Source organism: Montipora foliosa, chromosome 11 (assembly GCF_036669935.1).
Source record: "Montipora foliosa isolate CH-2021 chromosome 11, ASM3666993v2, whole genome shotgun sequence".
Taxonomy (NCBI): Eukaryota; Metazoa; Cnidaria; class Anthozoa; order Scleractinia; family Acroporidae; genus Montipora; species Montipora foliosa.
In genome coordinates, this window is record NC_090879.1 from 31,634,463 (window position 1) to 31,649,462 (window position 15,000).

General features: G+C 40.2%; 1 protein-coding gene and 1 pseudogene across 1 annotated transcript in view; both read right to left on the reverse strand.

Annotated features, from left to right (window-relative positions):
• LOC137974679 (glutathione hydrolase 1 proenzyme-like) overlaps positions 1–15,000 on the reverse strand; it is a 137,158-nt gene that overhangs the window by 8,934 nt on the left and 113,224 nt on the right. Inside the window, exons 2-5 of the mRNA XM_068821616.1 lie at positions 9,601–10,013; positions 7,114–7,315; positions 5,308–5,612; positions 3,683–3,822 (exon numbers count right to left, since the gene is read on the reverse strand). Coding sequence (XP_068677717.1) covers positions 3,683–3,822; positions 5,308–5,612; positions 7,114–7,315; positions 9,601–10,013 — 1,060 coding nt within the window. The remainder of the gene's footprint in view (positions 1–3,682; positions 3,823–5,307; positions 5,613–7,113; positions 7,316–9,600; positions 10,014–15,000) is intronic.
• The window catches only part of LOC137975384 (uncharacterized), a 1,397-nt pseudogene continuing 1,158 nt past the window's right edge, over positions 14,762–15,000 (reverse strand).

The following is a 15,000-nucleotide window of genomic DNA, read 5'->3' on the forward strand; positions in this document are numbered from 1 at the left end:
GAAAGGAGAGCGAAAGATAGCGACAACTACAAAACAGAATACCAGTGATAGCTCATACTTAGTGAAAGAAGTTACTACACAAATTCTTTCCTTGGGCACTAAACCGTTTGTTATTTTTACGGATGCATTCTTTGAAGTGGATGAGTATTTTTAAAAGGTGGTTAAATCGGTTCTTCCTTTGTTCAGGAATGAAAATCGAAATTTTATTTTCAACTGGAATTGAATAACAATATTAATTATCTGTACTCTTTTGGACACAAAGAAAATGTTATTTGTTTGTTTGCTTTTTTAATCTCTTTGCCCAACTGGCTTGACATTGACAAGAGAATTTTGCCCTTATGTTATAAACACGTGATCGCAATGAGTTCTCATAAAATTAGGGAAAAATCTCACTAGCTTTTGTTTTCAGACGTTTGTTTAAACATAGTTAATAGATGTAGGCTGGTTATGAAACTCGACAAGTTTCTTTGCTTCATGTTTTTGTTCGTTCTTTTGGCCTTGACCCTGCACAAAACCCGACAAAAACACGCTTTTTTTGGCAGGATAACCAATCAAAAGTTTCGACTGATTTATTCGAAATCAACTTGCGAACCAAACTGACAAAAGATTGTGCAGGTTCACGGTCGGTTCAACATCTAATAGGCCTTTTGCAGCTGGGGTCACGTGACCAAGTCTTTCCCAGAGAATTTTTATATTATGGGCTATAACTTAAAGAATGCCAGAAATGGGAAGACCGCATCGAAAATACCAAAATGGCCAAGTTTGAGTCCCCTGGAATGAAAGACTAAGTTTAGACGACAGTTTGAATTTTCGGAAAATTTAGAAGTTTTGTATGGGAAATGTTGCTGGAGAGCAAGGTCTTGCTCTCCAGCAACATTTTCCATACAAATTTTCTTATTCTTATTCATAACATCTCTGTCATAAGATCTCACCTATTAATGATGGGGGCCTCAAATTTGGCCATTTTGATATTCTCGACATGCTTTTTCCATTTCTGGCATTTGTTAAGCTATAGCCCATAATTTTATGAAAAGTAGGTCACGTGATGGCTTAGCTGCAAAAGGCCTCTTGCGACTGTATTGTTCCTGCTTTTGAGATTCCCAGGGTTTCATAACCAGTCCCTAGATTAACTATGGTTTAAAGCACCTAAACGTTATTTAAGTGTTAGAGCGGATCTTGTTTGAAGTTTGTCCTTTCTTGGTTGCATTGCCCTATTTTGCAAATTCTTGTTCCAAGCCAAACTGGCGTGTTTAAACGCATCAAAATGTGAATGATCTCGTTTTCAGAGATAAAGTGGAATAAAGTACTTCAATAAAACTCTTCTTTGACCTTGAACTAAAAAGTTTTTTTTTTTTTATGGCTTCGAATTTTAGCGTGTTTCCTATTCGCTGGCTATTGACAGTTGACCGAGGGTGTGCTTGTTTCCTTTTGAAACTCATGCGGTTCAAGAAACAATCATGATTGCCAAACTGATGAATTCCACAGTAAATTTCACTCGAAAAACCGATATCATACTCATCGCTTCGTGATTCATGGGAAATCAGTTTAATTTTTAGCGTAAAATTTACCGTTGGAATTCACTAGTTTTTCTATAGAAGAAAGCAAAGAAAATGATTTAATTATCAAAGCAGCAACCGGAAACATCACAACGCGGACAAAACGAAACCTTTTATTTTCACTAACCCTACAGTCAGGTAGTAAGAATAAATAATCAGGGAGCTCCGCTTTTAGGCTTGGCTAAAAATCTACATATTATTTCCCGTTATTGTCATAATTTTGTGATTACTCCAAGTCGCTCGGCAATGGAAAGTGTGAGTCCACGTTCCAAGAATAAAATTACTGAGAACGGTGTGGATATTGAGAGAGAAAATTAAAAATCTGCGTCACGTGCTTTCGTCCTCCACAGGACCTCAAATTTGATCATTTCACGTCGTTGTCAAGACGAGAACGGCAAAGAAGTGTATCAAAATGCAATACGCAAGTGCAGTGCGTGCAGAGTTATTGTTTTTGCTAATTAAAGCCTGGTTTACACTGCGACATAAACATAAGCATAAACATAACGAAGTTCACATATGTTGCATAAGCATAAGAGAAGTGACATGCGTAGGTGCACATAGCTCCAGAAAGAATCGCTGTAGAATGGGATGAACAACGTTTCCAAAATGACAAACGAAGAAGAAATTCTCTTCCTGCTATTACACCTTCTGCTTCATAGAAGAAGAGAACGGCGACAAGGGAGAGAACGAGAAAACAGACTGAAGAGGTCCTGTTGGGTATTTTCTTAGGGATATTTTCCGAAAGAGGAAAGAACAAGGAGACTCGCGAACTGCAACCAGCGGACCGAGAATTTTATTTCTGGCGATTTGTCTCAAAGGTAGGGATGATTAAGAACCGCCCCAGCAAGTTTCTCGTAAAAAAAAAAGTGCATTCGCACACCATCTTAGGCACTAATAACTTGAATATCCGTTGGCATTAAAAACAACTGATCGACACCTCGGTTTACGCTTATGTTTATGTTGCACCCGGTTTACAGTTATAGACGTGACATAAGCATAAGCATGAGAAAATGGAAACGATTCCTTTTTCTTATGGTTGTGTTTATGCATACGTCACTCCCGGTTTACACAGCTTATGCTTATGCTTATGTTTATGCTTATGATTATGTCACAGTGTAAACCAGGCTTAAGCGTCGGCTTAAGCCTATCGTTTTTTTTGCGTTCTCGTAGCCGTCGCCGTCGTCCTTGCTTAAGGACGGTGCCTACTATTGTTACTGCACAGACGTTCTGCGCATCTCCAGATACTCGGATTTCCCATCGGCGGTGCTTATAATTAATAACACAGGGATATTTTTGCGCGGTTCAAAACTATGCGGAGAAAGCAGAACTTAGCAAGTGCTTATGGTATCCAAAAAGAAAATTGGGGGTAACCACGCACTTTTCAGAGATAATCAAGCTTGAATTTGGAAAAGAACGCCATACATTGCTTTGTATTTTAAAGCTTTTGATAAATATTGTTGATTAATTATCTTCGAAAAATGCGTGGTTACCCCCAATTTTCTCTTCGGATTTCAATAACACTTCTTAAGATCTGCTTTTCCCGCATAGTCAGTAAACCGCGCAAAAATACCTTTGAATTAGTAGGCACCGTCCTTAAAGTCCCTAATATTCCTCAGTAGGCCCTAGCGTTCTGGGGCCCGTTTCTCGAAAGTCCCGAAACTTTACGGGCCATTTTCGGGTGAAACAATTTCTTTTGTATCTCAAGAACGGAGAGGATTTAAGTCGTCAAACCTCACAGTCATTTTTCTTTTTGTTACCTTGAAAACATGTTAAAAGATCGGCTGTCCAAAACAAGGGGTTGGCAGTTTCACAAATGGCTTTTCGGACCTGAAAAGTTTTCGGGACTTTCGAGAAACGGGCCCCAGGCCCGGGTTGCCCGAAGCATGGTTACCACTAACCAACGTTAAATACCATGGGAACCTATAGATTTTGATACCTCTTAACAAAAGGTTAGCTCTAACCCTGCTTTAAGCAACTGGCCCCAGTTTGTAAGAGGTTGTTCTTTACGAACCAGTTCGTTTGAAACACGATGCCTTTTGTAAACATTTTCGATCGTTTACGAGGCAAAGAGTAAATTATGACGGTAGCAAAGGCGTCATTTAGAAGAAAAAATATATTTCACGAACCTTATTAATTTTCTCGTTGAATGCTGGATCCCCAAGCTGACTTCGCCATGCGTAACCGAACTTAAAAGCTTCAATTATTCGATGATATGTCAGAACTGAGGCATTTACGCCATCGAGATCAGCTGGCTTCATTTTGTAACCTGAAAGTTTAAGTATGAGGCTTAGTTATTTGAAGAGTGGCTTGGCTTTATTGCAGGAGAGAGGGGTCGGAAGTGTAGGAGACGGGGGAGCGCAAAGTTGGCGAGAAGCGGATTCTCTGCGGAAAAAGTAGACGCGAGAAAAACAAAGACAATTGATTATTTTTTTTTTTTTCTTTCTTTCGTTCTTTTTGGGAAAATGCACATTAGCACTCTCCGTAAACTGCAGTGCCTCAATCATTACGCTTAAGAGAGTATGAAGGAAAGAGAGGTAATCCCTCATATTGGCCTTATTCCCTTCGTAATCCCTCTTAAGATATTTTTAGATCTCCCGCGAGATCCGGTATTCCCACGAGGGTTAACTGATAGTCAATCATATGTCCCCATTTTTGCCAACGTTGAAAGCAGAGCGAATTCCTAAGCAATGATTCGCGTCATTTGCGAAAATGGGGACATGATTGGCTATCAGTTAACCCTCGTGGGAATACCGAATCTCGCAAAGTAATAACTTTGGTTTTGGTTTTACGACACTCATTTGAAAACCGCTCTATTTCTTCTTTTACTTCAGTTACATGACGTTAATTCTATTCTTAATTTTCTCGTCAATTTAATTTGAAAAAGCACGCTATTAAGTTCCAAGAGTTTTAAAGAATATGAAGATCGAGAAGATTTTACCTGGACCATAAGCGACATTTGCATCGTTGACGATACCCACTATACCATCGAAGCAAGCCGATAAACACATGTGAGTTTTCATAATATTTAAATTGATACCCATCACCAAAATTGAAAGCCAACCGGTTTAATCAGTGCTATTCGTAATGGGTGCATGCTTTGAATTAACACTGTTGATCAGGGCTATATGAAATACTTGAATACGGTGTATGGGAATATTACGTTGGTGACCTTCTAATTTATGTACATCGAGCACCGACCATACGTTTTGTCTTTTTTTTTTTTCTAAACTTTTGCTCTGTTCGTAAAAATTTAAATCCGAGATAACTGGTACACTGAACAAATCGAATGTGGTTCAGCGTTGTCTGTTCTCTTATCGACAACAAAGAAAGAGCAAACGTTGTCTGTAAGTTTCTCGCAATCTCGGATTGATTTATTTCCCAATATGACACGAGCAACGCTATCTAGACTCATATCGACAACGGAAAATTAGACAATCAGATTGCGAGATTACAAGCAATTGTGGTAAAAATTACTTTTCAGGTAACTTGGAATGATCTTGAAACGATTACAAAGACGCAAATTAAATGTTTAAATTTTTCACCTTTGGAAAAGTTTAAGGTGGCTGTGAATCAGCTCCCGAGATTTTTTTTACTTTGCAAAGAGTTTAATCTTAGCCTTTTAATCACTTTCCAGGAACAAGAAATGTGGGGTCACCGAGTTCGTTTTTGAGATATAAGCGTTTAATTACATGCAAAATGTAGGAAGCTTTAAGTTTTCCATAATTGTTAGAAGCAATCTTTAAACACTAACCTTTCAATATGTTCAAGATCAGAGCCAATACGGCGCCACTTGACGGGGGAGGAGTAAGGAACATTGTCATATTCAAAAATTCTCCTTTCAGAGGCTTTCTTGTAACGGCTTTATATTGCCTTAAATCCTTCAGAGAAACTTTGCTGTTAATGTGGCTCATGTCGCGTGCGATGTTTTTGGCCAATGATCCAATGTAAAACGATTCCGGATCGTCTTGAAGGATTTCCAATGTCTTTGCATATTGTTCGTTTCTTATTATTTGGCCCTGTCTATAAGGGTTGCCATCTTTATCTAGGAGTAGTTCTCTGGAAAATAAATTGAAAACGAGAGGCAATTTTCAAATAAAGTACGCCGCCACAAAAAAAATAACATTTGAACAGCTTAAAATGAAAGTTAAAAAGATCATACTGCAAGTAGATAAGCAACTTAAAGCTGGTGTTCATCACCTCAAAAAATCCTTTCCGCTCAAGATTTTTTGAGGTGATGGACACCAGCTTTAAGTTGCTTATCTACTCGCAATATGATCTTTTTAACTTTCAACATGCACTTATTCTTTGCCGGGTTTGCTAAAGTCACTCTGGCCTTCAAAGTGACTGTTTTAGAGCCTCCTATAGGTAACAAACATGCCTGTAATTTGATCTACGATCAAGGAAAAGGAATGGGTTAATACAGGGTTGACCTCACAAACTGCTTTGCATTGTGATAGTTCTTCGCTCGGTCATACATCAAACTATGACCAGATTTCCCGTCTTTCAAAGTGAATACTGAAAAAGGGAATTTTCAATAAATAAAGTTCTTAAAACAACGCAATATATTTGGGACGATTTCGGATAATAAATAAGGTGGAAAAGTGTGTTGAGGTGATAGGCATTTTAAGTAGTTTTCAGAAAGCCTGACAAAATCCAGCTTTTTTCGGGATTTGAACAGCTTTATATGACATATTCAGCTGAGTGGCTTTTATGATTCTCTCCTTCATTAATGCTGATATCAAACGATAGCCCGCACACACTTTCATCAGCTAATAATTGCTTTGTTTGCAAAGGCTAAGGAAAATCTTTAGTTCGGTTCGACTGCCTCAAAACCAAGAGCTCCAAAACCAAGAGCCTCCGGGAGACTCTCCTTTTGGTCAGACCACCCTGACTTTTATTGTTGTCAACGGCAGAAAAAAATGATGATCTCAAGACCAAACACTGAAGCCCTAAAAATATTTTTTGTGTCAAAAGCGACACTCACTGTTTACAAACATTTCATTCAATATTCGAATATACCCAGCCACTAGGACAAAGGCAGTATGGCCCAGTGGTTAGGGCGCTTGCCTTGAGATCCGGAGATCCCTGCGTCAAGACCCGCCCTATGTAAACCTATTGTTTCGACGGCCAATGACGTCTAGTTGGCCCACCAATCAGGATCATGAGGTGACAAACCGATGACCATAGAAACAGTGTGGCCCAGTGGTTAGGACGTTTTTCTTGAGATCCAGAGAACCAGGGTTCAAGATCCATTCTGATCACTCGTTGTTTTGATCCTGGTAGTCCCTGGTTCAACTTAATGGCTGCACTTGTAAAGAGCCAACTGGTTTGCCTTCGGCCAGTTGGGATTCTCAACAGTTGTTGTTATTCTGCTCTGCTGTCTCGTTGATTCTGTTTCACTGGGGCGCTATCACGCACGCATTTGCAATGCTCAAACTCACAAACGTTTTGATCTGCGCGAAAAATGACCTCACATTCTAAGACGACGGATCGAGTAAATGATCTTCTTTTATGGGTGAAGTTACTTTTCCATTAAGATCACATTAGGTTCTCGTACCTCAATCCAGGATCTTTTCTAATATACTCCAAAATTCCGGGAGTAGTCTTCAATGCATCAGCAACCGCGGCGCTTATTTCGAATCCATCACGGGCCAATCTAATTGAAGGTTCGACTAACTTTCTCCATGGCAACCTGCCGTACTTTTGAGAAGCCTTGTACATACCACGCACTTCACCAGGAACAGCAATAGCAAGACCGCCTAGGAAAAAGAGAAGAAAAATATTCACAAATTAGGCGCGAGATTGTATCAACAAATCTAAAAAACCTCTGCTTCCATAAGTAAGAGATTCCACCGAAAAGAGAGTAAATATGTATATTTCCGTAAGGCGAACAGGCAACAAATAAGCAACAAGGAATAAGCTAAACGTCATCAACAACAACAAAGGTACAAAAATTGGTTAGGAGTCATATCACATCTTAAACCCTGCCCCAAAATGTACCGGCGTTAATTTTCTTAAATATTTATAAATTTTACGTTGTACCTTGACAACATTTCATAGTTGTTTATGAAAGTGTCCACAAGTCAAACTAAATTTAAATTGAAAAAACTTTTCAGATTGTTTGCGATTTGTCTTTTTTTCAGTTTCGTTTGGGACTTAGTTATCGCACTGAGATGAAAGAGGGGATAGATTTGACTCCTGCAAAGAAGCACTCGGATTTTTCCCGAGTATCCCTTAGTCACCACTGAAGAGTCTCCTATAGCTCATTGGTAGAGCATCCGAACTAGTAATCGGAAGGTCTTCGGCTCGACTCCTGAAAAGGAGCACTCGGACTTTTAGCGAGTATCCCCGAGTCACTACTGACGAGTCTCCTCTAGCTCAGTGGTAGAGCATCCGAACTAGTAATCGGAAGGTCGTCGGCTCGACTCACGCAAAGGAGCACTCGGATTTTTTCCGAGTATCCCTGAGTCACCGCTGACGAGTCCCCTATAGCTCAGTGGTAGAGCATCCGAACTAGCAATCGGAATGTCGTAGGTTCGACTCTACAAAGGAGCACTCGGGTTTTCCCAACATCCCCAATTACCATCGAAAGAATATATTCCTCGTGGTTGTTATTTTTGGTTTGCCCTCACGAGATTAGACGACCTTGGTGTACAAAACAAAAGCAAAATGTCGCTCACGTTTTGCATAGTAGGTAGGGAGCTTACGAAACGAGGACGACGACAACTACGAGGACTTCATTTAAAAATACGAGTTCGCGTTATTTATATCACTACGAAACTATTTCATGTCATTTCGCGTTAAAAATGTGTAGTAACTGTTCAGGAACTAAACTGGTATGAGTGGGTTGGAAGCGTAGAGAGAGAACTGAAAATTCATCGTCATGTGCTAACGTCCTCCACAGAACCTTGAATTTGGTCATTTCACGTCGTCATTTAGGAGATGACGGCAAAGAAATGTACCATTTTATGTAAAACGCACGTGCAGAGCGTGCAGAGCCATTGTTTTTGCTCACTAAACCTATTGTTTTGTAGCGTCGTCGTTGCCGTCGGCGTCGTCGTTTCGTAAGCTCCCTAGTTTAAGCGAGGACGACGGCTACAGCAACGACAACGCCACAAAGCAAGAATATGATTGGTTAAAAAAGGAAAAATACTCGTGCTGCACGTGCAGCACGAATTTCCGTGCATTTTTTGCCGTATTTCACAAAACGACAACGTGAGTATATAGCAATGAACCTTTTATTTGCTTTAAAACCGTTACAGTTGTAGCATAGTTCGCCCGTGTTTTGGAAGGTGAACAAAACGAAATAATCGCGAAATACTTCCGACAGCGCTAAGTTATATTTTGGAGTGACGTTTTCCTTGTTAAAGTCCCTAATAACAGAGCCAAATTCTCAAAGGACATTTTTCGCTATTGTTCAGTATGCCAAGATGAACGTCAATGACGTCAGGTGCAAGCCAAGGATATTGAGCAAACCCAGTGTAATTGAATTGGCCAATCACAACCAATGACAATGATCGACAACCCATAACCGACCGACAATCTACGACGACCACGACGATCAAACAAGCCAATTAGAACGTAAAGGGAATATACATAGCCCGCTCTACGCGCGGGAAATGTAATTAATACAGCACCATACAGCACAAGATCTCTCAGCCGACCTTCAAATTGAGTCGTGCAAAACTAAAGAAATCTCGAAATTACCTTAGGTATTCACTTTAAAACAGCATTGACAACTATAGTCCTGGACAAAATTCTTGGGACAATGAGGTAAATAATGCATGAGCGGTTTAAAAGGCAACGCATCCCACCCCTTCCCCTTTCAATGTTGACCTGAAACCCGGAAACGTTCTGGAAAGCCGGAGTTGGTTTCAACATTGCGAGGGGTGGTGCAGGGGAGGCACATGGAAGGCCGCTAGCCATGAGGAGAATTATAAAATGTATGGTACACCTTTAAACATTAATTGAAGCGAAGGTGTCCAAGAATTTGTTGAAACGATTGTAGTTCTGAAAGTTGTGCTTTTAAAGGATTTGTACAAACCAAATTTAGATTCCTCCACTCCAGTAGCGTCGGGTGTAAAGTTAGGCACAGTTGCCGGCGCGGTCTCTCTAAAGTCAATCACGCTTGCTTCTCTTGCGGAACGGTTGTACACCAGCATTACTCCACCGCCACCGATTCCGGAAGAGTGCATGTTTACGACTCCAAGGCAAAACATGGCAGCGATCGCTGCATCCACGGCCGAGCCACCGGCATTAAGGGTATCGTTTCCAATCTCTGAACACATCATCGTGTCGGTAGCAACTGCATGCTTGTGGTATGCCCCCCCTGCACTTTTGTCTGCGCTTTCGTCTGCGCTTTCGTCTCCTCGTGTGTATAACCAACCGAATAAGAATCCTCCCAACCCACCCAAGGCTAAAAGGATAACGAAACGTAAGACCTTGGCAATGTTAGATCTGAAAGAAATAACACCAAAGTTGAAAAACAGAAATTTTGCTTGGTTAATTCCCGACAGAGTAACTGGGCTACAGTAGATTAATGATTCGGCGAATGACCGTTAGCTGGAAACATAAGGCAAGGAAAAGCTTATTAATGTTTTAATAATCGATTTTTTTACAAGAAAAAATGAAAGTTGCCAGGCCTGGATAAGTCCTGTCTAAAAACTTTAATTCGCCAGGTGAAAAACTGATATCTCCAATCGAGGCCTAGTTACTTGGAATGTCACAAGCACGAAAATATTTGAATAATAATTGAAGACCTAAAGGAATCTGAAACATGCGCAGGAAAATCTTGCCCGAAAAAACAGACTGTGAAATGCTATACTTTGATTCTTATAACAAGTTAAGAAAAATAGTCGTACTTCGCGAAACAGCAACATTTTGACAACAACAGGGCGCTTACGCAAGCACGACGACGACGGCAACGAGAATGAACAAAACAAAAGCTTTGCACGCCCTGCACGTGCGTTTTTCACTTTGGTGCATTTCTTTGCCGTCCTCGTCCTGATAACAGGGAGCTTAAGATCTACGACGACGACGTCGACGAAAACGTCACAAAACAGTGATATCATTGGTTAAAAGAGCATAAATAATCGTGCTGCACGTAATTGCTGCACGTGCAGCCCGTTTTAGCACATATTTTTGCGGTTCTCTGCATGACGACGACTTGAAATCACCAAATTTGAGGTTTTGACGACAACGTGAGCATGTAACAGAGAATCTTTCATTCCCTATTTTCACTGTGAAACCGCTTGTACCAATTTATTTTTAGGATACTTCGCCCACATTGTACGACGTGAACGAGATGGAATAATCGCGAAAGACTTTTATCAGAACAAAGTTCTATTTTGAGGTGACGTTTTCGTCGACGTCGCCGTCGTAGATCTCAAGGTCCCTAAGGACGTGAATTGACCAAATTTCAGGTTGTGCAGAGGACGAGAGAACATGACTAAACATTTTTAATTTTCTCCCCAAACAACGACACAATTCATGCCAATTTTATTCCTGCAGTGTTAATACACTCTTTCCATTCCAAACGACTTAGGTTTTAACGAAGTTATTAAAAGAGAGGCGTTCCTCGTTTGGCGTCATAGTCGTTCTTGCGTAAGGCTCCCTAAAGCCTGGTTTTCACTAGTTGATAGGTTACTTCGCCCATGTTGTACACCTTGAACACGACAGAATAATTATCGAAATCCTAAAAATAGTAAAATGTTATATTTTTAAGAGACGTTTTCGCTGCTGCAGCCAATCATCCTTTCTTAAGGTCTCGTCATAGGTTTCGAGATGTCAGTTCTTAAAACGTTCTTATTTCGCTAGTATCTATACTATGAGAATGAAATAAACTTCATCCAGATCATCTTAAAGGTCGGCACACACGAACGGACTAGTCCCTGCGACTAGTCCCTGCAACAAGTCGCGGGGGCAAGTCCCATCGTGTGAACTAGCCATTTTTGCCTCAAAATCTAGTCGCAGGGACTAAAGTTGGTCCCCGCGACTAGTCCCACGAATTCAAACTGGTTTGAATTTTTGGGACAAGTCCCCAGCGACTTGTTCCTCAAAACGCTTCGTGTGAACTGTTCGTGGGAACAAGTCCCTGCGACCAAATTAAAATAAACCAATCACAGATCGGTATGACAATCTCCCACAATTCCTTACGAACTCTGTTTTCAAGATGGCGGATCACGAGGAAGACGATGCTTGGAGCGTCACTTCCACCAGAATGCTGATCGACTTTTACCAAAAAAAATATCGACAACTCTGGGACAAAAAATCATAAAGATAACGGCAACAAAATTAAAACCAACAAAGTGCTATCTCCTCTTGTCGCAAAGTTTTTTGAAAAATCAAGTCCTCCTCGAAGCCTGAATGACATCAAAAAACGTTGGCATGGTATAAAAGCTGTTTTCTCTAAGGTATATGCACTCTGATTGGTCCATTTGAATTTGACCGCGCGCTGGCAACACGACCGTTGTTTACTTGTTGCCGTGCAATCAACAACGGTCGTGTTGCCAGCGCGCGGTCAAATTCAAATGGACCAATCATCGTTGAGGGTGAAACCATCTTGCGAGTTTTCCGTTGTTGACTGGCCCGGTCACAAGCCTCTGAGGAAAGCCGAAGAGGTGAATTTTAAGGCAAAGTTTTTTCGTTCGTCCACGAGTTCCTTTCGGTCCGCCGAAACACACGTATTTGGAGTGAAATTTATTGGGCTTTAATGGAACTGTTGTTTTTATATTGCGGATTCGGTACTTTTCCTGTTGATGAGAACACGATTTGTGGAGTGAGGTCTGGCCGGCGAATGGCTGGAGTTACCGCCTTCCTATTATTTCAGTAACTGGTGGGCTTTAGGTTTGAGTTGCTCTTAGTGTAAAAACTTTTTAAACGTAATGGTCCAGTTTTACTGGACGGCTTTAATTTGTCATGGTGAATATTGAGGCTTAGAGCTTCTTTGGCAGTTTTTAACTTCACTAAACGGCGTCCGAATGGCCTCGAAACTCGGCAAAAGAGACAAGTTCGTCACACATTTGATGTATGAAAACTTTATTTCAAATGAGATAGTTTATTTACACAATTTTTTTACGAGCGGGTGATTTTCCCCCATAAACAATTCCTCTATATACACAAACTGTCGCATACCCCACTTATTAGTTCAGCTTGGGGAGCCTGTGGTATATGAAGAAGTCGCACTGCTGAGCAAGAGAATATCAAGTGGACATATTGGTCGGACTTATCATTTTTGAGAGAAAGAAATGGTGAATTCAGAGAAAACGGGAAGTGAAATGCAGTGGAGCAACCAAGATATAGGTGAGTATATATATATATATATCATCTCATATTTTGTAACACCGAATTTCCTTTTTCAGTCAAAACCCCCAGATTGAAACATAACCGCGTCTCCAAGGGGACCATCGTCGTGATCACATTATTGCTTTCTTAGCAAAACATGAGGTAAACCTACACACTCACTACCTTACTGACCCTAGCTATTAAAATAGTACTGAAAAGGTAAAACACGCTCCCTGTAAGCTGGCTACTGACTACTGTAAGTGCTCCTCTCCCAACTTGGGAATGATCAATAATTATTTCAAATATGTATCTCCTAACAGGGAAAAATGGATCACTTTCACTAAGTTAAGTCAGTCCTTAGTTACTTCAAACATACTACGGTGAACATTAGAGTGTCAGACCCAAGAAATTCTCATAGCGTAGAAATTCCATAGAGAAAATGAGTGCTTTGTGGAATCACAACAATACCGAGTATCACGAGAATAGCAATAAAGATTTGCTGTATGATCTACTGGGGAAAGAACTTGAGGACAAGTATGATGTTGAAGACATGAAGAAAAAGTGGAAAGAACTGCTGAAAAGATTTAGACAAGAGCATTCCAAGGCATCTGTGAAACCATCTGGCGCTGGAACATCCGAAATTACACGCGAACATGGGAATTTTATGAAAAACTCAAATATGTCACTGTGATCTGTGATGATACACATGTCACTGTTAATTCCATAAGTGAGCCTTCAAAACCCAAAGTTAAGAAGGCTTCTAAACAGCAGCAAAGAGACAGCCGTGAGGATAGAAAACTACAATTGTTTTCTGAAGCTGTGGTGGCAATGAGACAACCTGAAAGCATCAGGGACAAAATATTTCAATCGAAAATAGTGAAGCTGCAGCATTTGCAAATTATGTCAGTTTAACCTTCTCAAAATTAAATCCAAAAAAACTTCGCAGGGCAAAGAAGTGCATAGGGGATATATTATTTCAGATAGAAGAGAGTGATGAAGTGGAGGTTGCCAGTGGTGCTGCAACTCGATTTTTAGCACACATGGTAGATACAGCCCTGCTCCAAGTATTTCTTCCTATAGTTCAAGTGAAGCAAATAATAGTTATCAACAGAACATCCCAGCTCCTCTCATGAAAGCATGCAGATGCATTCCTTTGCACCCATTGAGTATTACTAATACCGAGAAACACGAAGGTATGGTCTTGTCTCAATATGTCATGCTCAAAGGCAAAGGTAGTTGTGTTTAAATATGGGTTTTTCACAAACCCAGTGTTTTTCAAATTGATTTATTAATATAATCATGTACGAATTTTTGGGAATCCTCTTGTTGTAATTTGGATACGTTTGAACATATGGACTGCCTTCCCTGACAATAGGTTTCACATGACTATGTCAATCAGTCACGAACATTTTTTCATAGAGTGGCTGCTGAAACAACAAAGTTTGCCAAATGTTGGAGCTGAGGGTGGAATTTTATAGCATTTTATGGCAAATATGGACTTGTATACAAAATGGTAGATTCAATTACCATCAAACCCTCCATTTCAATGTCAATCAGTTAAATTTATTGTTGTGAATATTAAATTGGTCTTTTGACCTTTTCGAGGATTTCTTTTACCCTGCTCAGGTTATAAAAACCTGCTTGTACAAAGAAATACTAACAACTTGTTTCTACAAATGTATTTTTATTGTGGTTATTGTGAAGTTATATTTAAAAATAAACACTGAATTGTTTCATCTGGTTTTGGTCCCCTCAAACTGCAATGCAGCTGATGCAGCCTGTTTTAATACCTTCCCTATGGTGAGATTTGAATAGCTACACATTTGAAGAATTACGCATGTTATTTCTGTTATGTTATAAATGTAAACGCAATATGATGGGGCTATACTTAGTAGTGCCCATGTCCTCCTAACTAGAGGGGTTCAGATACTCTGGGGTTTGTCTTTAGGTTTCTTGTAGGGGGTGGGGGTGGTGGCAAACATGAACAAGTGATCTAAATGTTTTTGCAGTAAAATACTTGATATGGGACTCCCTGGGATTGGCATGTCCTTCCTGTGTACCTGTGTAAAAGGTTTATAGCCCACACATATGCCTTTGCCATGACACTTCACACCTTCATTGTTAAACCATTGAGTGAATTCTTCACGCATATTTTTAGCTT